This window comes from Triticum urartu, chromosome 4A (genome assembly GCF_056163025.1).
Source record: "Triticum urartu cultivar PI428250 chromosome 4A, HENAU_Tu73, whole genome shotgun sequence".
Classification (NCBI taxonomy): Eukaryota; Viridiplantae; Streptophyta; class Magnoliopsida; order Poales; family Poaceae; genus Triticum; species Triticum urartu.
The window spans coordinates 614,029,074-614,052,235 of NC_141876.1; the positions used below are offsets into that span (position 1 = coordinate 614,029,074).

A 23,162-nucleotide genomic window follows, 5' to 3' on the forward strand; every position below is an offset into this window, starting at 1 on the left:
CGGCCATATAAGGGCATGTACAATGGTGGCATATGGATACATATGACTCATGACAAAAAGTAATTTGAGGCACTTACATTTATTTTTTCTCCCCAATGCAAGCTACCACTAGTGGGCCTCATTAAGAAATAGAAAATAAAGACTCTAGTACACATGCATCTCTACTTTTCGCTCCAACCTTTTCACCTTTTGTCACCAGACCACACTTTTTCTCTTCAAGCACCCGCCTCCTGGAGAGGATCCAGCTTCCCTATCCGAACCTACTTTACGTCATATCCGATCCTACATGGCATGCGAGGCATCACCTTGAGGCTATGCATTGTACATGCCCTAAGTCACCTCCGGGGAAAGTGTCAGCTGCTAGGGTGGGCAGAAAGCTGATGGACGGCCATCTGAAGACCATCCAACATGATGAACTATAGATTGGACCCCTATCTACTTGCTGCGAAGCAACTTTTAGTTGCCTTTTGCTGTATTTATTTATACTTTGGCTTCTCTCCCTCTCTTTTTTTGGCGGAATCTCTTTTATTTTCTTTTGTAATTGTATTTAGCACCCCATTTAAATAATACATTAGAAAATTCTTCCGTTGTTTTTTGGTCATTATCGCAGAAGAAATTATTTGCCTATGGAAGCGAGAACTTCCGTCTATGATAATGACCCGAAAACAACAGGAGAATTTTCTACTACTTTTCTGTAGATAAACCTATGATTTATGCCGACTGGTGGATGCTTGCGGCCAAAAATTCAGCAAGACAAGGTCTTCCGTCAATGATAATCCCAGGGCTACATAAGAAGCTGTACGTGCGTGTTGTCCCAACGTTGAATCAATCAAGGTGCTAGCTAGTGGCGTACCTGCATGGAGATGGAGTGTCACTTGATCTAGCTAGGTAATGTCTCATAATGGAATGGAGTGTAGTACCAGTTTAACGGGTCATTGGGGATAACATGACTTGGAAATTTTATGGCAAAGAACGGACCATTTGTCACACTTGAGACAAAGCATGACAATGACAAGTTCCAGAACCCGGACGAAATGAACACTCTCGATCGAGTCTATATATCTTTGGTATCTTTATATAAGTGACCGAGGTGCAAGCTAGGATTAACATAGCCCACAGCTCCTCACGCAACAAGCTTACACAGATGCGAGGGTGGAGCGACATGGCCCTTTCATACATTCCGGTCATGCTAATGGCCACCACCAGCTTTATGCTAATCCCGTTCATGGCTGCTTCATCTCCTGCTCCGAGCAATGACACCGACGACCTTGCGGCGCTGCTGGCTTTCAGATCCCAGTTGTCTGATCCTTTGGCCATCGTTACGAATAACTGGACAACTGATGTGCATTTCTGCAGCTGGATCGGTGTGTCATGCAGCCGCCGTCACCACCAGCGTGTCACCGCTTTGGAGCTGCCGGACATTCCCCTCCAAGGAGAGCTCAGCCCTCACCTCGGTAACCTCTCTTTCCTCCATGTCCTAAACCTAACAAACACAACCCTCACAGGTTCCATCCCAGCTCATCTTGGAAGATTAGCTCGTCTTAGGTATCTTCATCTTGGCTACAATAGCCTATCGGATGCAATCCCGTCTACCGTGGGAAACCTCACCAGGCTCAAATTTCTAATTCTGAATTTCAACCAGCTCTCTGGGAAGATCCCCAATGAGGTGCAAAACATGCATAGCCTTAGGTACCTCTCTCTGGAAAGAAATTACCTTAGCGGCCTGACACCGAATTTTTCATTTGACAGCACGCCTTCGCTAAGCCACATAGACATTCGGAACAACAGTCTCTCCGGGCAAATACCATCTGGTATTGGCTCCTTGCTCATGCTCCAGGTTCTTGACATTCAGAACAACAGTCTCTCCGGTCATGTACCGCCTAACATCTTCAACATGTCTAGGATTGTTGATATGAGTCTGGGGGACAACAATCTAACAGGCCATATACCTAGCAATACAAGCTTTAGTCTCCCCATGTTGCAAAATTTAGATCTCTATGAGACCAAATTCCAGGGTCAAATTCCATTGGGACTTGCATCATGCCAGCACCTTCAGATGCTTATCATTGCTGGAAATCTATTCGTGGATGTGGTACCGTCATGGCTGGCTAAGCTGCCACAGCTTAGGCAGATTTCAATGGGTGGCAATCACCTCGTTGGCCCAATCCCTCCTGTGCTTGGTAACCTCACCATGCTCACCCTACTTGACATCGCATACTCCAACCTAAGCGGAGATATTCCTGTGGAATTGGGAAAACTGAGACAACTCGCTTTTCTGCACCTTTCCAACAATCAACTAACAGGTCCCTTCCCAGCTTTTCTTGGCAACTTGTCGGGAATGTCTCGCATAAATTTGCATTCCAATCGGCTGACTGGATCAGTGCCATCAACACTTGGAAACAACATACCTCTTGTGTATCTTGATATTCGAGATAATCATGTTCATGGGGATCTTAGTTTCTTGGCCAGCCTATGCAATTGTCGGCAACTTCAAACCCTTGCCATATCAAATAATCCTTTCTCTGGGACTATCCCCAGCTATTTTGGTAACCTCTCGACTAACCTACTGGCAATTGAAGCAAATAGCAACCATTTGGTTGGTAGGCTTCCAGCAACATTATCAAATCTTACTGGTCTTCGTCTGATAAGCTTTTCGGACAACAATCTTACCAAAGAAATACCAGCATCCATTTCTACATTGGAAAATCTACAGGCACTTGATCTCTCTGGGAATAGAATGATTGGCTCAATCCCTGTACAATTTGGTATGCTGAGAAGTATTGTAGAGTTATTCCTCCAGGACAATAGATTATCTGGCTCCATACCGGATGCCTTGAGCAACCTCACCATGTTAGAGTACACTTCATTATCTTATAACCATTTATCTTCGACCATCCCATCAAGCTTGTTTTATCATAGTAACCTTGTCGGGCTAGATCTGTCACACAACTCTCTAACCGGTACATTACCTTCTGATCTTGGACGTATGCAAAGCATGGACCGGATAGATCTTTCTAGTAACCTCTTGGCTGGTGGCCTCCCAAGTTCATTTGGACAGGTTGCCATGTTATTAACCTACCTAAATCTTTCACACAACTTATTCAAGGATTCAGTCCCAGACTCTTTCGGACGCTTAACCAACTTAGCAACATTGGACCTATCGTCGAACAATCTTTCAGGAACAATACCAAACTACCTCGCCAGCTTTACCTACCTTTCTTATCTGAACCTCTCCTTTAATAGGTTAGAAGGACAAATACCAAATGGAGGTGCTTTCTCAAACCTCACCTTGCAATCTTTGATGGGGAATGTTGGGCTATGTGGTGCTCCTCGTCTAGGGCTGTCGCCGTGTCTACACAAGTCTGACCAGACTTATGGTCGACACATAATCAAGTTTATACTCCCAATTCTCGTCATTGGAGCTGGTGCATTTGCATCTCTTTTGTACCTAATGATCAAAAGGAAAAATAAGAAGCAATCATATGTTTCGACTTCAACTGGCATGATTGACCTGATCGGCCATAGGTTAGTACCCTATCATGAGATTGCTCGTGCCACTGAAAATTTCAATGAGGACAACCTACTTGGAACTGGAAGTTTTGGCAAAGTTTTCAAGGGTCAACTAGATGATGGTTTGGTGGTTGCAATAAAAGTTCTCAATATGCAAGTCGAGCAGGCCGTGAGGAGCTTTGATGCTGAATGTCAAGTGTTACGGATGGCTCGACATCGCAACTTGATAAGGATATTGAATACATGTTCCAATCTGGAGTTCAGGGCACTGCTGCTTCAGTACATGCCCAATGGTAGTTTGGAGATACACTTGCATACCAAAAATGGGGAACCACTTGGATTCATCGAGAGATTGGACATTATGCTTGGCGTGTCGGAGGCAATGGAGTACCTGCACCATCAGCATTTCCAAGTAGTCCTACACTGCGACCTGAAGCCTAGCAATATATTGTTCGATGATGACATGACGGCGCATGTTGCCGACTTTGGAATTGCAAAGTTACTTTTATGTGATGACAACTCCATGGTTTCAGCAAGTATGCCAGGGACAATTGGGTACATGGCCCCAGGTATGTACTTGCTACGATCACGCTTGAGCAATTTAAATAGAAAACCATCACCTATTGGTTCAATTAGTTAACTATATCGGCTTTTTTTTTCTTGATCAGAGCTTGCATTCATGGGACATGCATCACGGAAGACCGTGTTCAGCTTTGGGATCATGCTTCTTGAAGTCTTCACGGGGAAGAGGCCAACGGATCCCATGTTTGTCGGAGAATCCAGCCTTAGGCAATGGGTTTCGCAAGCATTTCCAGCAAAGCTCGTTGGTGTTATGGATGAGAAGCTACAGCAGGATGATGTAATGAACCTTGTCTTTCATCACCAAACACTGAGTACTTCGTCATCATCATCCTCCATTGCCTGCAATAGAAACTTTCTCGTGTCGATATTCGAGCTGGGTCTAGAGTGTTCTGGCGACTCTCCCGGCCAGAGGGCGAGCATGAGCGACGTGGTCATGAGGCTGAAGAACATAAAGACGGATTACTCTGCTTCCATTGCAGCAACTCAAAGGGCGCAACAACGTTGATGAGATAATATCATGTTTTAGTGCATGTATGTAGTGCATAATTTCTCCTTATTGTGTTGTTGCATCAAGGAGGTTTCACGGGGAGTATGACTATCTAATCGTAATCATTGATGCGTTGTTGCACTAACATGTCTGACTACTTAGAGAAGTTTTCTTTTTGAGGATCGACTACTTAGAGAAGTTAACACGTGTGTGAAGCGGTCTTGTGAGCGAAACTAGCTAGCTAGCTAATAGAAAGTGAACCGAGCACTATAGCGACAAACACAGCCCTGTAACTAACTAACAGAAAGAGAATCGTCCATAGCCGAGGAAGACACCGGCGTGTGACCGGTCCGCAAGCTTGGTCACGCCGGGGCTGACGATATTGACGTGTGCGACACACCCAAAGATGCAGAAGTAGTCCACCGCCGGCTTCTTCCCTCGCCTCACTTTGCATGGCATGATGCCTCATCAGTGATCTGTTCGGTATGTGCACATCGATTTTCATCACCTCGCATCAGAACATGCTGGGCACCCCCACACCCTTCATCAGGTGGCGCGCCATCTTCACCACGGACTGGTTCCACCACTCGACGACGCCTTTTTGTTGTGGCGAGTTCAGCGCCGTCGTGTTGCTTTGGACGCCCGGCTCCTAACCATAGGAGGCAAACTCGTTTGAGTTGAATTCGCCGCCCATGTCGGTGTGGAACGCCCTAAGCCTTGCACCACTCCGCATGCGCCTTGATCTTGCTGAATTAGTGGAACGCCTCATCCTTGCTCCTAAGCACCTTGAGGCATATATATCTATTGAAGTCGTTGACAATCAACAGAAAATATTTGTTGAGACATTTTAGGGTACATCAAATCAACCTGGGCCGTTCATTTCTTTGGCTTCTAGGGCCCAGATTAGCCTATACTACACCAGTTTTTGGGTAGTATATTTACTCGTTGGGGGCATTTTTGGTACTACTAATCACGTAGTCAGGTTTCTTCCCCGCTATGACCACCCTTTCTTCCCATCATCTCTTGGCCCGTCCACGACGCCATGTATTTTTCTGCGATATGCTTCGGCCGACGACGGAGCGAAGCTGACGGCCTAGGTTCGTGCCCCAAGCTGGCATGTAACCCACGTACACAGGACACAGGGACGTAGAAAAGCTAACATCGCTAGTAGACTCGCCGCCGGCCAGATTACACAATCACGTCACACACGTACCCAACAATCAGATCACTGTTTACTCTCGTAATGCACGTACGCATGCGAGGATGCTCAGGGAGTCGCCCACCGCATCAAGCGGCCGTCGCATGCCCGCGCTGCCTCACTCGCCATCGCACCGTCCGCCGCTTTGCCGTTGCTGCTCATCAAGTGAAAATCATAGTGGCTAGCACGCCGCGCGCCACACCAAATAGTTATTCTGTGTGCATGTAGTGGCTGCAGCGGCGTAGGTATAGTGGAGGTCCTCACGCCGGCGCAAGCATGCATTGAGATTTTGCGGCGACATGGTGTCGCGAGTAGCAGACGAACGGTGCTGCGTCGGATGAGATGAGATTAACTTAATCAGTTAGATAAATAATTCTGACTAAATTAGGAAAGAGCAATCTACCTCTGGTTGGGAATTACCAATATATCCTTGAACGAAAATTTGATCAATCCATACTGGCCGTTGGATCAACTAAATACTACCCAGTATGTTGAGTAGTACGATGCACCGTAAAAAGTCTCTATTTGTTACCCTTTGTTGTTGCTGCGGTAATTAACCCTCCATGGACAAGGTCGAGCGCCTGCTCCACGGGTTAAGGACGTGTTTGGTAGCCTTCTGAGCTGGGCCTGGCTAGCTCAAGCCATCATGCTCAACAGAGCCTGCATGAGGAAAACAGGCAAAAACTCGACATCTGCACATTGTTTGGTTGCCGACATCTAGGCCTCTCGCAGTAGAGGAGCAATTTTGACATAGTGTTTGGTTGCCTACATTGGCTCGGCTCACGCAACACAATTACACGGTGTTTGGTTGTATACGTAGAATATGATTAAGAGATAACACTTACACTTAACACACATCGTGCCACGTGACTGCAGTGGACGATGACCTCAGCGCTACGTCCGACATGATGAGCATGGAGTCTTGAGCGAGCGTTCTTGCCGGTGCCACAGCGAACTAGTTGCTAGCGCGCGAAAGTCCGTGCGGAGGAGCGCTGAGGTAGAGGAATAGGGAGGAGAAATGTAGTGCGTCTTGGACCATGGTGAATGCGGTGGATGGTGGATGTGGCTCCGCTTCCGATACGACGAGCACGGAGTCCTGCGCGAGCGACCTCATCGGTGGCGCGACGAACTAGTTGCTAGCCTCGTCGCCACAGAGAAAGTCTGCACAGAGACACGGGACAGAGGAGGAGAAATGCATTGCGCGCGCCATGGCAGTGTTAGTGTAGTAGGACGAGAGAGAGAGGAGGTTGAGATGAGCGATGCCGAAAACAACTCCAATGTAGTAGGACGCGGGCAAGAAGATCAAGAGAAACGACGCCGGCGTCGAGAGGGGCGAATAGGAGGGCTCTGGAGCACAGGATAGAATAGAAGAAATATCGTGTGGGCGTCATGACGGATCGAGGAGAGAAGGCCGAGATGAACAATCGTCGAAACAGAACACTTGCAACACGAATGTCATGAGGAACTCCGAGATTAGGCTACTGGTCAAAGAAAATTTTAAAAGGTCGTTCGTGTGTGACAGATTTGACAAAATTCATTCAAAATAGCTCCAAACATGAACACATCATTGTGTAGATTAGAGGGGAGAAGGAAAAAACGAGATTGGGGAAGAGGTTAGTGGAGATAGAAGAAGCACTTACACAGCCCTCCAGCTGTCACTCGTGCAAGGGGCTCATCCATGTGCGCTCACTGTGGCTCACCTTGGCTTGGCTCACTGAAAACTGACGATCTGAGCGTTTCTAGCGAGACAGGCATAATTTTAAAGTTCATGCGATGCAGGCCCAACAATATATGCGGGCAACCAAATAGGCCGTATTCTTCCCGCGCGGGCCTGGTTGGACCAAATGCAGACAACCAAACACTCGTCCTAAGTGTGCGGGTGGGAACATGGTGCGGTGTAGCTTGACTGTCGTGCACGGGAGCTCTTATTCGACGCAAATGCCGAAATCAGCGTTTCCAGTGAGACAGGCCCACACGTGCTTTAAAGGTTGACACTTTGACCAGTGGGGAGCGTGCTAGTATAAGAACTAATTCCAAAGCAGAATCTTGACAGTTTTTTTAAAAAAGAATTAACTTTATTTGGAAATTGTGAATTTTTTTTAACAACGAACAATGTTTGAAATTTTGATAAGTTATTGAACAACTCGGACAATTTTTCAATTTTCAAAAATAAAATAAAAACAAGAACATTTTTCGACAGAATGAATTTTGAAATTCCTAAACATTTGATAAAAACGTGAACATTTTTCGACAGAAAGAATTTTGAAATTCCTAAATATTTGATAAAAAAACGTGAACATTTATTGAAATTTGTGAACAAAAAAAGATAATGGGAACTGTTTTGGAATTGTTGAACATTTTCTGAAATTCCCGAACATTATTGAAAACCCAAACAGTATTTGAACTTGAGAGATAGTTTTTAATATTCTGAACAGTTTTTGATAATGGGAACAATTTTTGAGAAGCGGGAACATCATTCGAAATTTGTGAGCATTTTTTGACAACACAAACATCATTTGAAAACAGGGACAGTTTTTAATATTCTGAATTTTTTTGTAAACATGAACATTTTTCGAATTTATGATCAAATTTTTTAAACAGAAAGAATTTTTTAAGTCACGAATATATTTCGAATTTTTAGAACAAATTTCGAAACGGAGAACAATCTTAAAATCCCAACAATTTTTGAATACGTGATTAAAATTTTGAAAAAAAAATAAAAAAATGAATTTGTGACCATGTCTGTATACAAAAACATTTTTTTGAAATCCCGGTCATTATTTGAAAAGTTCTGGTAAATTTGAACAAAAACATTCCAAACAATTTTTTAAAATGGGAGCATTTCTTGAAATTCCTGAAGAATTTTTTAAAAAATGAAAACATTTTTTGAATTTATGAACAATTTTTGAAAATACACGATCATTTTTATAAAATTTGAACATTTTTGGTACAGGAAAGTGAATTAATCCCCGAGGGGAGACAAGTGGTGCCACGAGGTGGCAAGGACCCAGATCCTCTCTCCCAGGGCTATCCTGCAGGAGGTCGGAGTTACAGTTAAGAGGGTCATGCTATGAGTGAGGTTTGTTGGACTAGCAGTCTATGGTGTGGATAAAGTGTACGACCTCTGCGGAGTATGTGTTGAAACTATTCGAATAGCCGAGACCCCGACAATGGGACACCGTTCGTGTTAAGTCACACTATTTTGACCAGGCACCCATTTACATTTACTTTTAAGTTTAATGCTTTGTTAGTCTAGATGTCACCCTAGTAAGCCGAATGATCAAGGGTCATGCCGGGAAGAGGTCCATTGGACATTAAACGAGTGGTTTACTTTATTGCAGTAGTTATTCTAGTTGCAATTAAGCTTGTTTTTGTCTTGTTGCTATACTTGTGTACCTTGTTTCTTGCTTGCTTGCTTTTGGATTGTTTGTGAGCTTGCAAGTACATTCGAAGTACTCACCTGGCTTATCATGTCAGATGCAAAAGTCTCGTAGATGGACGTCGAGAACGAGAGCTAGATTGTGTCCCAGTAGTGTCCCTTTGGATTGGAGTCCCACTAGAGTTCCGCCTTCTATTGTGTCAAAACCCCTCCCCTATTATTGTTACATTAGTTACTAGACCCTAGGCTTAATAATCAAGCACTACCGCTCTGATTGCACTACCTTACTGAGCAAGAGTATTGTATTATAGCTCTATGTACCATGTGAGTACTCTATTAGAATGTCGTTACTTTGTACCAAGCTATAGTCGTGTTCCAGAAGATATGGATCTTTGGGCTGGAACACGAGGGCCTCCGGTTCTCTGAATCGGGGTGTCACAATATTGGAACGTTCGGACACCCTCACCACTAGGACTGGTCGCAAGGGCTCACGCCAAATCGTTTTAATTTGTCCTCTGTACATCACAGATGGATTCGTCGTCGAATGATGGCTATGGGAACATGGACTTTGATGAATTCATATACAATGAGTTCATCAATTCGTCGGATTCGGACAACGAAGATTGCGAAATGATGAGCATTCAAAAAGAAATGGAGAAGGAAGAGGAGCATGCACTGGTCTTCAAGGGTTCGATAAAAGGGCCGAAGAGTTATTCCCCAGGATAGGATCACCGACGCACGGCTTCTGTACACGGACTACTAGCACAATAAGAAGACCACCAGCAAGAAGACGGCAGCGGGAGCGGTGGGTCATACCTGAGGGGGAAATATCTAGTGCACCGGATCTTGTCACAAAATTTGAAGTCAAAATTCGAAACATAACTCAAAAAACAAAAAATGACAAATTCAACACTGAATAGTACATAACATAACTTAAGTTTTAGATTTTGCCCATTATCACACTGATGTCAAATGTCATTTTTGTATCTGAAAAATATTCTCATACATTGATGTTGCGTTACCGTGCTAGTTTTTTTAGATTTTTTAAAATATTCTATAACATCCGGTGTACCGGTAGCACCATAAATGCGGGCGCACCCCCATACCTGAGAGCCGTCGGGCATCAAATGTGCCACTGGGTATGAGAATTTGATCGCCTATTTTTTAATATAAAAAATGCCCAACATGGGGGAGGGGGGCGATTCAGAGGAAGATCCCAATACGAGTCCGCACTAGTAAGAGACAATATTATCATCCAAATTACTTGTAATTAATGTTTTTATTTAAATAAAATTGGGATTTTATATGCTTACTCTCTCTCTCTCTGCCTTGTAGTTTGATGTTTCTCCCCTCGAACCAAGCTAAAATTATGAGAAAAAATGATTTTGTGAGAAAAGTGAGATAAACCAATAGTTTGGAGGAAAATGAACATTTTCTATTAAAAAAACCCACACCTTCCACCAGCATTAAAAAAGAAAAAAGAAAAAGGCCTAAACTATTTCCTCTCCCAACCATAAAGAAAGGAGATATTGCACACCGTGCCATCACTTCTCCGTCGATAGGTCACCCACATCCTCTTCCAGCAGCCCTGCTGGTGCGGGAAGGCCCCTATCTATCATATGGAGACGCAGTCCACCATGTTTTGAAGGGAGTTAGGTAGGCATTCTATTCCCATTGCTTTTGCCCTTCTGGTGGTGGCGGCGACACACAATAAATCCATCTTCAGCGGTGGCGTTGTCTACCCAGCGAATTATTCTTCCTCGAGCCTTCTCATCTCGATGGTGTTATTTTGTGGTACCTTCGGTGGTTCGTGTGCGTCGATTCTTATTGTCCATTCTAAATAGTGAGGCTAGGGTTTGCAGGGTTCACCGGCACAGCTGCGCCAACGGCTTCCTTTCATAGTTGGGTCATCTGGCCTCATCTATGTCACGTCAATGCGCCCTTCGATGTTAGCATGATGTATGTGAGATTTTATGGACGGTGGACTTTCAGATTTGCGGCTCTTTCAATTATGACAACTTCTACTCTAGAGGGATTCTGACAGAACTGTTGTATTGATGCTTTTCATTTGCGATCGATAATGTAAGGTTGGCTCCGATGTTGCAGTGGCTTGCGGCAACACGTCATCATCCCGTTCAAGAAGAAAGTGAAAAGCATTAACCGGGAGAAAAGATGGTTTCTTTTTTCTCTCAAAAGGCAAATAAAAAAATGATAGACCACTTCTTCCACCAAGAAGAACGGGTCTGCTAAATCTCAGTCCACTCAGAAGTCTCATTGCTATATTCATTAGATCTTACGTGAGGAGTTGGGTAAAATTTTCTTTTAAATCTTTCTTCTTCTTTTCTATATGTATGTCATTTGAGACCTAGCCACACCCAAAGAAAAAAGTGGTTGAGAGAAGATCGCATGAAGCATGCATAGTGGATACGAAGGCAGCTTCCTCCTCTTGACCGTTGACTGTTGACTGGTAGCTTGCTTCTTCCTCTGCTCTGTTCCTTCAACCGTGAAACAGAGCGTCTTCAGTGTACGCAAGAAGCAGAGCTCCCTCCACCTCCGTCGATGGTGCGGACGACGGTGCAAGAGCTGGCGGCGGCCGTCGAGGAGCCACCGCGACAGTACGTGGTGGCGCACGAGCAAGACCAGGACCTGCTGGCCGCTGATGAGATGCCGGAGCCCATCCCTCTCATCGATCTTAGCCGGCTGACTACGGCCGCCGCCGACGACGAGGCCGACAAGCTCCGGGCGGCTCTACAGACCTGGGGCCTCTTCCTGGTGAGCCTCAATTAGTTTATGTTAACACCACGCAGACGCTGCCGGCTAGGCGCGCAGCCGCCGCCGCCCTGATCTCCCAGATGTCCCCGTCACCTCCGCTTCCGGCAACACCAGATCCGAACCCTACCCCCCGCAGTCGGCCGCCTCCGCCCAGCTGGATGTCGTCACCATGGCGATGAAGAAGCAACCAGATTAGTAGTAGTAATTTCTAAAGTTATTGAGCTGTTGCTGAAATTGTTCAACACTTTGATATCCAGGTGACCAACCATGGAGTCGAGGAGTCTCTCATGGATGCCATGATGAGCGCGTCGAGGGAATTCTTCCGGCAACCGTCCGAAGAGAAGCAGAAATGCAGCAACTTGATAGACGGCGGCGGCAAGCACTGTGAGGTGGAAGGCTATGGAAATGACGAGGTGGTAAACCAGGCCGAGGGCCTCAGCTGGAACGACCGGCTGCATCTGAGGGTGGAGCCAGAAGATGAGAGGAATTTCACCAAGTGGCCCGCTCACCCGAAATCTTTCAGGTTATAATCGCCATTCAAGTGATGTTTCACATTTCTAATACTACTACTGTATTAGCTTAGTTGCCAATGAAGGAAAACACGGTGAAAAATTCAGAAATGCACTACAAGAAAAGGATACTCAGACACAATTTATAACTGAATAAAGGAATCAAAAGCTTTGATTGACTGAACTATTCATTCTAGAGTCTTTCTACATGCAGGGATGTGCTTCTTGAGTACGCATCAAGAACCAAGAGAATAAGAGACCTCGTCTTTCGATCGATCGCCAAGCTCCTGGACCTTGATGAGGATTACTTCCTCAACCAAATATCAAGCAAGGATCCCGGGTTTGCTAGGTTCAACTACTACCCTCCGTGTCCGAGACCTGACCTAGTACTGGGCATGAGGCCTCACTCTGATGCTGGTCTCCTTACCATCCTTTTTGTCGACCACGACGTCGGTGGCTTGCAAGTTGAGAGAGATGGGAGATGGTACAATGTTCCGGCCAAGCCTTACTCGTTGGTGATCAACTTGGCTGACTGCATGGAGGTATGAAGCTAATTAAGCACTTGCTCTCTCTCTCTCTCTCTCTTGAATAATCTACAACAAATCATGAGTGTACAACATATATCCTAGTGTTTCCTGAATGCTGATGCTTCGTTGACACGTATGCAAATATATATTCGACGCAGATAATGTGCAACGGGATCTTCAGGAGCCCAGTCCACAGGGTGGTGACGAACGCCGAGAGAGAGAGGCTTTCACTGGCCGTGTTTTATGCTGTGGATGGAGAGACGGTGCTGGAGCCAGCGCCTGGTTTGCTGGATGACGAGCGACCGGCAAGATATGGGAAATTCAAGGCCAAGGATTTCGGTCTTTCTTTCGACTGAACATAACATTTCAGCCAAGGGAAGAGATTCATGGAGACCCTGAAAATACAAGCTCGGCGGTCTCAATTAGTTTATCTACGGATTTGTAGCGGTGATTTATTACCTGTGGAGAATAAATAAAGAGATGGTTTCTCTTGTGTGAGTGGGGATTTTGTCTATAATATAATCGCCTTTTCTTTCTTATAAGCAACTCGCTTCTTCAACGCTTAACTAATAGCCGGTTCGACCCCGCAAGAAAAAAAACTAATAGCCAGTTCGGTGCTGTTGTGTTTTCATTTTTTTATATACTCCAACTAGCATATATAGTAACCTCCAAAAAGTGCGCGGGGAATATATTTGTGATCTTCGAAGTTGTGTTGCAGAACAACATGGTCCATCTCAGTTGTGTTGCAGAGCGAGACTAATTTTTTTTCAAAGAGTAGAAAAGAATGTTTCGGTGAAGTATTTGATGTCATACTTTCGCGCCGGCAATACATTTTCAAAATCCCATCTTGTGTTTACAGAGAAGAACAGACTTGACCGGGAACTCCAACATACTTGTCAGCTCTTTGGTGAGCTAAAGGAGATCCATCTCAGTAACTGAATTGAAATTTATTCTTTCACGCAGTCACAGTGATTACTTGAACATGTATTGAGTAATATAAATTGACTCATTTCACTACATGAAGCGACAACCATCCATAATTTGATATAAGAAACTACATAGATAGCAGAGCCTGACGGTTGTGTTGCAGAGCGACAATAATTAGGGAACTCCCAACATACTGTAGTTGTCAGCTATTGGTGAGCTCAAGTAAAATATATCTGTCACTGAATTCTTTCACATAGTAACAGCGATTACATGAAGATTGAGTGATACGCATTTGACAGGATTTCAGTGCATAAAGACCATGGCATTGCATTATGAATTTCAGTCAGTCAAAACGGGCAACAAGATGCATCTGTGTAACTGGATAAGTTCATCTGAAATAACGATGCCTTGGCATCGTTACTAGTTTTTTCATATTATAGTTTGATTGATACATTGTAAAAAAAATTGCCAGGATAATATGCAGCGAATTTGTGAGTCGGTTCGCTCTTGGTTGCAACTAGACCGGGCAAGTTTCCATTGTATCAAACGATCCAGATCACGTGTGTCAAACTGTGCAATTTTGGCCGCTCAAGGCAGTAGGACCGATCCAACCTCTACAATTTTGGCTCTAAAATTCCAACACAAGCCTGCCTCTTCATTTCCAATAGATGGCAGAGCCTGACGGTTGTTGTGTTGCAGATGAGCATGGTCCATCTCAGCTGTGTTGCACAATGATAATTTGGGGACTCCAACATAGGCATAGTACTTGTCGGCTATCTGGTGAGCTAAAGGAAATCTATCTCACTCACTGAATTCTTTCATAGAGTACCAGTGGTTAACTAAAGATTGAGTGATATATAGAGACATAATTTCAGTCCATAAAGCTACGACCATGGCATCGCCTTCTGAATGTATTATTCGTCGTCGCGGCAATCTTAATACTGTCAGCTCAAAAGGCAAAACGCCACAAGGAGCATCCGCATAACTGAATAAGATGTGTCATATGTGCGTGAAAAAGAAAACAAGCAACTTGCCAGGAGTTCATCTTAAATAACGACGCCGGCCACAGCGAGGGGCGAGGGAAAACAACTAGAAGCAACTGCACCAGCAAGGTATTCATCTGATCGAATGATCCATCTTTCCTTGTCAAAGTGCATAACATCTTAATGGAAAACCTCAGAAAAAGAAAAGGAGTTCGCTCCCTGGTGCCTGGTCGCCGCCACCCTAGTCAAACCTAGCCGTCCGGCCGGGGATCACAGTTTTCTGGTCGTCTCCGGCGACATGACATTGTTGTTCCCCGTTAGCTATTGGTGGACACCGGCAGCCGAGGACAAGGAGGCGGGCGCGAGAACAAGGGAAAGAAGAGAAGACGGCCAGGCGGACGAACAGGAGGCCGCCGGTCATGTAACCCTAGGTCTCGCCTTCCTTCATAAGGGGAGGCCAGGGTAGTTCAAGGCATTTGACATCATCACCCTAGTCCCCATAGTATTATTTTCATATACGAGACGTTTCCCTCTATCAATCAAATACAAAGCAGGAGTAGAGTATTACCTCCATGATGAGGACCCGAACCTAGGTTAACTACCTAGGAACTCCCCGTGTGTGATCCCCTACCACCACTTTGTTTCAATATATGGGTAAAAAGGAAGAAGGCCAAAAATAATATAACCAGTTTTACTGTTATGGCAGAAAATTTTCCAATGCCCATAAACTCTCTCCAACAAATAGCAGACAGTCGATTTTCACAACAGAAAAAGGAAAAAAAAGACTCGGTAAACTGAGTTTTGGTATAGTTTCTTCCCGTCGGGCCAGCCAGGGAAGGCAGATAACTCAAAGGATGGATGGATACGATTTCGCAATGGAGAAGACAGCATCTTATTCAGCAAACTGACTGCTGGTATGCTCTCCATCAGGCCAGCCAGGGAAGGCAGATAACTCAAGAGGATGGATGGATGGATAGCAGCTGCGCCACTAGGAGAGAATATACAATGGGTGAAGTTTCTACAGCCAGAGAGAGAAAGCAAAATGAGTCCAGAATGGCAGTTCAACATAAAATGAGGTTTGCAATTGTACACCCCACTGACTCCACCCGGGCCACACATGACTCTTGACTCATGCTCGATTGATTGATTTTTCCTCTAAATCCTTCCTTCTTCCATGGTTGCATGGCTGCCAATGTTGAGCAAAAACAACACATGGTCACACTTGAACCGGACCATCATCATCTCCCCCCTCTCCTCTTTCATGCCAAAACAAGGAACGGGTCCCTCTCTCTAGTAAACTAGGCACAGAACGGACCAACGACACCGACCAACGCAGACAGACAGAAGACCATTCTCTGGCTCCTTGGAGACTAATCTCGCCAAGCAGCGGAATCAATCCAATAAAATTTAAAGAGAAAAAAGTCACCAGGTAGTTTCGGTTACGACAGACAGACAGACGGACGGACGGTGAGGGTTGGGTTGGGTTGGGTTGGGTTGGCACAACCAAAGGAAAAAAACTTTACAATCTGTTTTGCTACTCTCTTGTCCAAGAGCAAGCCAGAGAGAGAACTCCATGTTGGCTCCACAATCTCTTTCTTGCATGCTAGCTCTTCTGGCACCACTTGCCCGGGAACCAACGGAAACAGGGCTCTCGCTAGCTCAGCAGCAACTTGAATATGTCGCTCAGCGATATTACGCCTTCCACTCGCTTGCTGCCAGCCTCCACGATGAACACGCGACGCACCCCTGGTCATGACAGGCACACGAGAATCCGGTGAATCGACGGAGCAAACAATTATTAATACTCGTGCAGGTACACCAATAGAAAAATACTTACCAGGATTAGCCAATCTCTCCATAACCTTCAGCAAAGGGTCAGACCGAAGACACATCTGGCATCTTTGACCGTTGAAAAGTCCAAAAGGTGAATTCGCGTCTTGCCCAAGTTGCAAGGCCTGGCCACACAAGAAAGTGTTCATACTGCAGCCATGAAATCTGGACGGGTAACAGATTTACAGATGCATAACTCATGAGAAACGATGTTTGAAATTATATAGCACTATGGAACAACCAGATCTCCCCTTCACGTATGTTTTTTCACTGTTCGCTGCAGCATCAGCTGCAGTTTTAAATTTCACAAGCACTGATAGGATATGTGGCATCAACTGACCAAGTGAAACGACAAAAGGAAAATATGTACTTGGACAAAGGAGCATCTATACGTGGCTCCAAACAAAGGGGCACTTATCACTGCCTGCCTCTGGAGCTACAAACTAATGAGGCCTTGCTTCACTAATGAATTCCAGAATCAGTTATCATATCCACAAGGTAGTATTTTTAAATTTTATATGGTATGCACAGTTTGGTAGTTTGGATATCAATCCAGATTTCAATTCAGATAGAGAAAACAGTAAGGTAACTGTAATTCCAAAAGGAAGAACTTCACTATGCCTACATTTTTGTTCATTCCCAAAATATCAACTCTTAATATAAACAAGTTTCACATAGCAGAAGCTAAAGTCGTTGGACAAATAAACTCAAGTATAAGTTTCAGTCTAAAACTTGGTTGAGAATGAGATAGGCATTAATATCTACTATAGCATACCTGATGAATGGTCATCTCATCTAGGCGAATATGGGTGTAGACCTTGTCTTTTGCTAGAGCTGTGATGTCACTGCATAATGGAGGAAACACAATACATAAGTCACCAGCAAAACTGCAACATACTACCTCTGTAACTAAATATTGAACTGCAAAAACGTCTTATATTTAGTTACAGAGGTAGTGGCAAACAATGCAATCCAAAGAATGAAGTATGTCTGCATGTGTCAGCAAGGTATACCTTCTGGAGTATGTGTCGATCAGCGAGTCATTATCATCCACAATGGGTATTGAACTAACTCCAGCTGCATGTACAGAATGTAAGGGATCAGTGATGCATAATTAATACAGACAGTAGTTTCACGTCATATGGAATATCAGCTGGATTGTGTTAAACCTCAATAACACAAGAGCTGCCTTAGAATTTGGAGATACAAGCAAGAGCACCTTTGTTTTGTATTGCATTTCCCAAGCATAGGTATGTATGGGTATGGTTGCAGCAAAGAGAACAGAGAACATACCTTGAACCAACAAGTTAAGGGCGGAGCTAAGAGATGTATTAGGCCGCAACATAGCCAATGGATGACCATTTGGTTCACCAATTTTTGGAACCCATGTACCCAGCGGAATTGAGCATACTGGTTGGTTTAGAATCGGCAAACTACCAGTGGAGTTCTTAAAGTATCTACAGATACCTGAAAAGAATATATGCTGCTAAGCAATCTCACAATAAAGCTCCTTATAGCATATTAAAGTCCCACTCATCATAAAGATGCCAAATACTTACATTTCAAAATTCCTGAAAGGGATGCAAGATGCAGCAGCTGCGGAAACGATCCATCTGATGACGATGAATAGATGATTGGTACTGTAGAAATACCAGTTTCGAGTATTTTCATGGCAATACCCCTCAAGGATTCATAAGGGGTGGCCTAGACAACAGGAACTCCAGTGTTAGTGCATTGCCACATAAATCATAATGTAACTAAATACTTCCTCCGTCCAAAAAAACTTGTCGCAAGCTTATCTTCAAATGAATGTATCTAGAACTAATTTGGTGCTAGATACATCCATTTGAGGGACAAGCTCTGCCTTAAAACACTTACTCGAGCAAATGGGTCACAAAGCTCACAAGGACAGTTTTAAACGAAGGTTAAAATTTAAATGTGTGTGCTAAATGGTGGGTGGCAAAAGGGGTTCTCGCTTCTCAGTGACTACTTCCAACTACGACTCGCCAAATGAAATTAAATCAAAAGGTATGATTTCATTTTTATACAATAGGCATGCAAAGGTTATCAATTCCATGAAGCCAAGCATAATTGGTCAAACCAGTTCCAATAAGTCTGTCAAACCAAACTCAGAGATGAAACGTCAGTACCAATAAGACTGAACCCAAACTGCACAGAAAACTGCAATCCAATTCTCAGCCAGATGTTGGTACCAACTTACATGCACTAGATGCTGATTTGATCTAAGTTGTCCATCATTTCTTCCATAAGTTTGCCGCTTAGCCTCTTTCCACGCAGATATAGTGTGTGTTTCAAGCTGTTCCTCTGTCAGGTTTGAGCCATGCGTTTCCAGCTGCAACAAAAACAAGATGTTACAAAATAATTTTGCAAAATACGTAATACAGGTTATTTCTGGAAAAAAAATACATGATAAGAAACTATAATTTATCAAGTAAATAAAACAAGAGGGATGGATGTTCATTGGCACACAGGGTGTTGCAATAAAAACATAGTGTGCAAAACTATCACCCACAAACACGGATTCCCTGGCCAGCAGGCCTAGGGAACAGCATCAGTGGACTAGCAACTAAAAAGGCACATGAAAATTGACCATTCACAACTACCTCCGCAAAGACGGTAATAACACCTGAAGAATTCTGTTCGAAGCAAGTGCCTTGATTCGCAAAGTTATTAAACTGTCATAGTGGAAGATTGTTCGAATAAACAGTATGGCACCACCCACAACAATGTACTACTAGTGAAGTACACATCCAGGACATTTTGCCTCTACTACAGAGTACATGAATGACACATCACACAAGTAAAGCAACTATCAACCGGGTCAAATAATACAACAAAAGCTAAGAAAAAAGAGTAAATGCTGAAACAGATTACCTCTCTCAATATAAGTATAAAATCCAGTGGGCTCAGAAGGCCAACAAACTGACCCCTGAATGAATCCCACAGAGGAGCCACAGGAATCCCCTGCAAAGTGCACTATTCAGTGTATGTTCTCACAACATGCCAGTAACTTCAATACATGATACAAGCAACAATGGATTATCAAGGGGCCAGAAATGCTGGATCATAGAAAAGATAAATAATTTATGTTTCTAACCATGCAGAACCAGGACACAACTATTAGCTAAGAAACTAACCCCAGAGACTAGAATGATCAACACAGCAATAAGCAATAACTGGGGTTGCTAGTGAAATAAGATAAATTTTACTAACAAAGGGCAGCCAACGCTTACAATCAGCTATGAACAGTATTGAGCTGTACACTTGTATTAGCACAATATAGTAGTATAATTTAAAAAAATAAACAAGCAATGTTCAGTTTCCACTCAATTCCTCAGAAGTAAATCCATGTGCCAGCATTTACTAAAATGTACGTAACTGTCTCGATTCTCCCAATTCTATGTCCCAATGCAATTATGAACAGTTAAGCATCATATGGTACGAGTATTAGATCATGAGATGCAGGCAGAGATAGATAAAAGGGCAGCCCAGTGCATGTAGCTCCCACTTGCACAGGATCCGGGGAAGGGTCCAAAGATAGATAATTGTGAAAAAACATAATGTTTACTAGTAAGGAGACTACGAGTGAAGTAATTTCTTTTTCTTATGTACAGCATCTAATTCATGTAAATTTAGGTAGGAGATATAAAGCAAAGTGAAGAGCAATTTAGCATGCCTCCCACAGACCAAACAATACAGCTCTAGAAGGTAAGATTTCATACCTGTTCATGGAGAATATGGAAAGATTGCTTCACAGGTAAATTAATGTCCAGAGCAATGACCTGGATTGAAAAGGTATAATAATGTTATAAAATAAACCTCTCCATTAATAGCGCTCAAGCAGCTGGGTTGCCCATACCTTTCCAGAATCTGGTAGTAGGTCATAGCCTGTATGCGCATTCAGATACTCAGCAACACGACACCTAGAGATCTGTATAGCAGCCTCTGAAATTCTTGGAGAACCTTCCTGAAGGGCACCATCCGACAACGAACCCTAAGGTAACGACAAGGTCATTGTTACGTAAATTTCATCCCTGCTCCATAACTAAATATTCTATTTACCTTCAACAAAGAAATTAGTAGAATCCCAAAGCAGAGAACTACCATATAACCACCATTCCATGGGTACATGAACTTTAGAATGCAGATAACAAGATATATTGGAGCAAGTATTGCTTTCTATAAATTATCCAAGGAAATAAAGTAACACTTGTCTCCTGTGCAGATAATATTTTCCAAGAGGCTGTAATACTGAAATGGTAATACATTTAGGTATGCTTACAAATATGTCACCTTAACATTTCAATTAAGCTTAGAGGACGGTTATAAAAAGAACAGGTAGACTACATAGTGTGGCTGTTCACGCACAACTAGGCGAGATAAGTGATACTTACCATTCGTTGAAAACTATCATTGTCCACATCCATCCTGCTCCCAGGTGTAGTGGGGCTCAGTACAGTATTTATGTGGTCAAATTCCCTTGTCAAGTACAAAGTGTTTACCACCCCATACTCTCCCGTTATAGTAGGTTGCCCCTCGTCATGCCTCCACTGCCCGTCCACATTGAACTTGTACTGTGTAAAAATAACCAAGCAAGAAGGTTCTCACATTAGAAATTCCATTGCATATATGCCGTGCATGATTCATTATAGATGTCAAAAAGTGACATTACACATGAGATAAAAAATAAGCTAGTTACATGTACAAATGCAGCCAATATTATATTATTATATCATGTGCAAATCAAGAAAAAAAAACATCGTGCTGGACAATCGCTCAAACAGCAACCTTATAAAGCAGAATGGAGATTTCAACACAGGAAATAAATCTCAGCATATACCAACTAATTGGCAAGGTAAGCACACAACAATTTTAGTTAGCACGGGATAAAGAAGGGAACCTGATAAATCCCTGGAGGTAAGCTGCAGATAGCTTGAAATACAGTGGGGCAACCTTCGACTGGAGACATCGGCAAATGCTCTGACCACCTACGACAAAATTGGGAGTTACGGTGCATAAAAAACATCATGGGATTTAAAAAGCAGTAATCGACAGAAAACAAATTCCCTTTGTGTGTTTTCCTGAATGGGGAACATGTGCAATTTTGTTCCTCTTTGGAAATTCCATTTGTTTCCGCGTGCTAGCAAGACTGGACAGTATGCGAACTTCTGTTGTCGTGGCGCTACCCCGCCACAGACAAGCGCTAAGGCGGGAAGATGCACCTTCAGATTTCAGATTCACCCATGTGTGAACTAACAACTAAGACAGCGTGCGGGGTAAGGAAGCTGCACCACCAGAGTAAGCCCAACGGTCGAATCCATGCAGTGCACCCAGATATAAACCATAGTACGTACATATCTACAGCCCCCCTTGCAAGAGAGCAGGGAGATAATCTATCCATCATTAATTATCCAATCAAAACACAAGATAAGATAGGGCGGTGCCGCGCTGCTAGAGATATCGATCAAGTGAGCAGCATTAAAATAATACTAATCCCTTTGGAAACCAAACTGCAGCGTCCCTGGTTCCCTGCGGTAACTGATGATGCAGCTGAAACGGCTGTGGGCAGTGAGCGAGCAAAGTAATTGCAGAATAAATACATAGATAAGAAAAGGTGTACTCAGTAATCACTGGAGATATGATGACAGGATGGAGATATAGAGATAGAGATTGAGATGGATATGGAGTTGGAGTGGAGAGATAGGGATAAAGCGCAGACCTGGTGAAGGAACCGCTGAGGAAGACCCTCTTGCCGCCATGGGGCCAGACGAAGCGGGTGTGGACGAGCGGGCCGCCGGCGCTGACGCCGACGCCGCCGCCGGCGGCGGAGGCGTCGTGGGCGGGATCCGCGCCGTGCGAAAACATCCGTCTCCTGCTAGCCGTCGCGCCACGCGACGACGAGATCGGCCGAGCGAGCAAACCCTAGAGCGGCGGAGCTGCTGCCGCTGCCGCCGCCGCCGCTGCTTCTTCTACCCTAAGACGGGCCGGGCGGGCGCGGGACGGACGGGACCCCTCCACGCGGGCTTGCCCACGCGACGGCTCCCCTCCCCTCCCCACGCGCGTGCTGTCGACGGAGGGAGAGAGATCACCCGCGCAGGCCCGCTCCCACCGGCATCTCCCTCGGTCTGTCCGTCCGTCCGTGCGAATCGGGGGCGGCGGGGGGGATCTCGGGTCGGCGGCGACGACGGTGGGGCGGCGCGGCGGGGGATCCGGAGATGCGGTGAGGGGGAGGAGGCGGAGATGGGGACGGAGGAGGAGAGGAAAGGTTGAAAAGGAGACCTAGCGGGCGGGCGGGCGGGCGAGCACGAGGATCTTCTGCGCCTCCTGCCCTCACTCCACGCAAGGTCCAGCTCACACCCTAACCTTCTTCCCCGTCCCTTCTTCCCCGCCTGCCTAATATGCCGATTTCTCGCAGGTCCCTCCCCGGACTCTTCTTG

General features: G+C 44.6%; 3 protein-coding genes across 3 annotated transcripts; 2 read left to right on the forward strand and 1 right to left on the reverse strand.

Annotated features, from left to right (window-relative positions):
• Nucleotides 1-1,023: 1,023 nt before the first annotated feature.
• LOC125553248 (uncharacterized) lies at nt 1,024-4,985 on the forward strand. The gene is made up of 2 exons (XM_048717054.2): nt 1,024-4,079; nt 4,179-4,985. The coding sequence occupies exons 1-2, from the start codon at nt 1,145-1,147 to the stop codon at nt 4,595-4,597; spliced, it is 3,354 nt and encodes a 1,117-aa protein (XP_048573011.2). The 5' UTR covers nt 1,024-1,144; the 3' UTR covers nt 4,598-4,985.
• Nucleotides 4,986-11,605: 6,620 nt separating this feature from the next.
• LOC147977366 (2-oxoglutarate-dependent dioxygenase 11-like) lies at nt 11,606-13,506 on the forward strand. Its single transcript, XM_087519305.1, has 4 exons — nt 11,606-11,928; nt 12,186-12,451; nt 12,652-12,979; nt 13,123-13,506. The coding sequence occupies exons 1-4, from the start codon at nt 11,716-11,718 to the stop codon at nt 13,318-13,320; spliced, it is 1,005 nt and encodes a 334-aa protein (XP_087375431.1). The 5' UTR covers nt 11,606-11,715; the 3' UTR covers nt 13,321-13,506.
• Nucleotides 13,507-16,213: 2,707 nt separating this feature from the next.
• SNF4 (sucrose nonfermenting-like protein) lies at nt 16,214-23,021 on the reverse strand. The gene is made up of 13 exons (XM_087519304.1): nt 22,445-23,021; nt 21,626-21,713; nt 21,120-21,299; nt 20,585-20,719; nt 20,448-20,507; nt 19,600-19,689; nt 18,926-19,057; nt 18,264-18,408; nt 17,998-18,171; nt 17,718-17,781; nt 17,480-17,549; nt 16,712-16,829; nt 16,214-16,620 (listed from the first exon to the last, which is right to left on the reverse strand). Exons 1-13 carry the CDS (start codon nt 22,588-22,590, stop codon nt 16,529-16,531), a joined length of 1,494 nt encoding a protein of 497 aa, XP_087375430.1. The 5' UTR covers nt 22,591-23,021; the 3' UTR covers nt 16,214-16,528.
• Nucleotides 23,022-23,162: the final 141 nt, after the last annotated feature.

Bases quoted from the DNA above. Each gene is read 5' to 3' on its own strand.
- LOC125553248 (XM_048717054.2), top strand. From the start codon at position 1,145: ATGCGAGGGTGGAGCGACATGGCCCTTTCATACATTCCGGTCATGCTA. The intron at 4,080-4,178 runs GTATGTACTTGC...TTTCTTGATCAG, and splicing joins AATTGGGTACATGGCCCCAG to AGCTTGCATTCATGGGACAT.
- LOC147977366 (XM_087519305.1), top strand. From the start codon at position 11,716: ATGGTGCGGACGACGGTGCAAGAGCTGGCGGCGGCCGTCGAGGAGCCA. The intron at 11,929-12,185 runs GTGAGCCTCAAT...TTTGATATCCAG, and splicing joins AGACCTGGGGCCTCTTCCTG to GTGACCAACCATGGAGTCGA. The intron at 12,980-13,122 runs GTATGAAGCTAA...TATTCGACGCAG, and splicing joins ACTTGGCTGACTGCATGGAG to ATAATGTGCAACGGGATCTT.
- SNF4 (XM_087519304.1), bottom strand. From the start codon at position 22,590: ATGTTTTCGCACGGCGCGGATCCCGCCCACGACGCCTCCGCCGCCGGC. The intron at 21,300-21,625 runs GTTCCCTTCTTT...ATTTTTACACAG, and splicing joins TACCTCCAGGGATTTATCAG to TACAAGTTCAATGTGGACGG. The intron at 20,508-20,584 runs GTATGGGCAACC...TTTTCAATCCAG, and splicing joins TACTACCAGATTCTGGAAAG to GTCATTGCTCTGGACATTAA.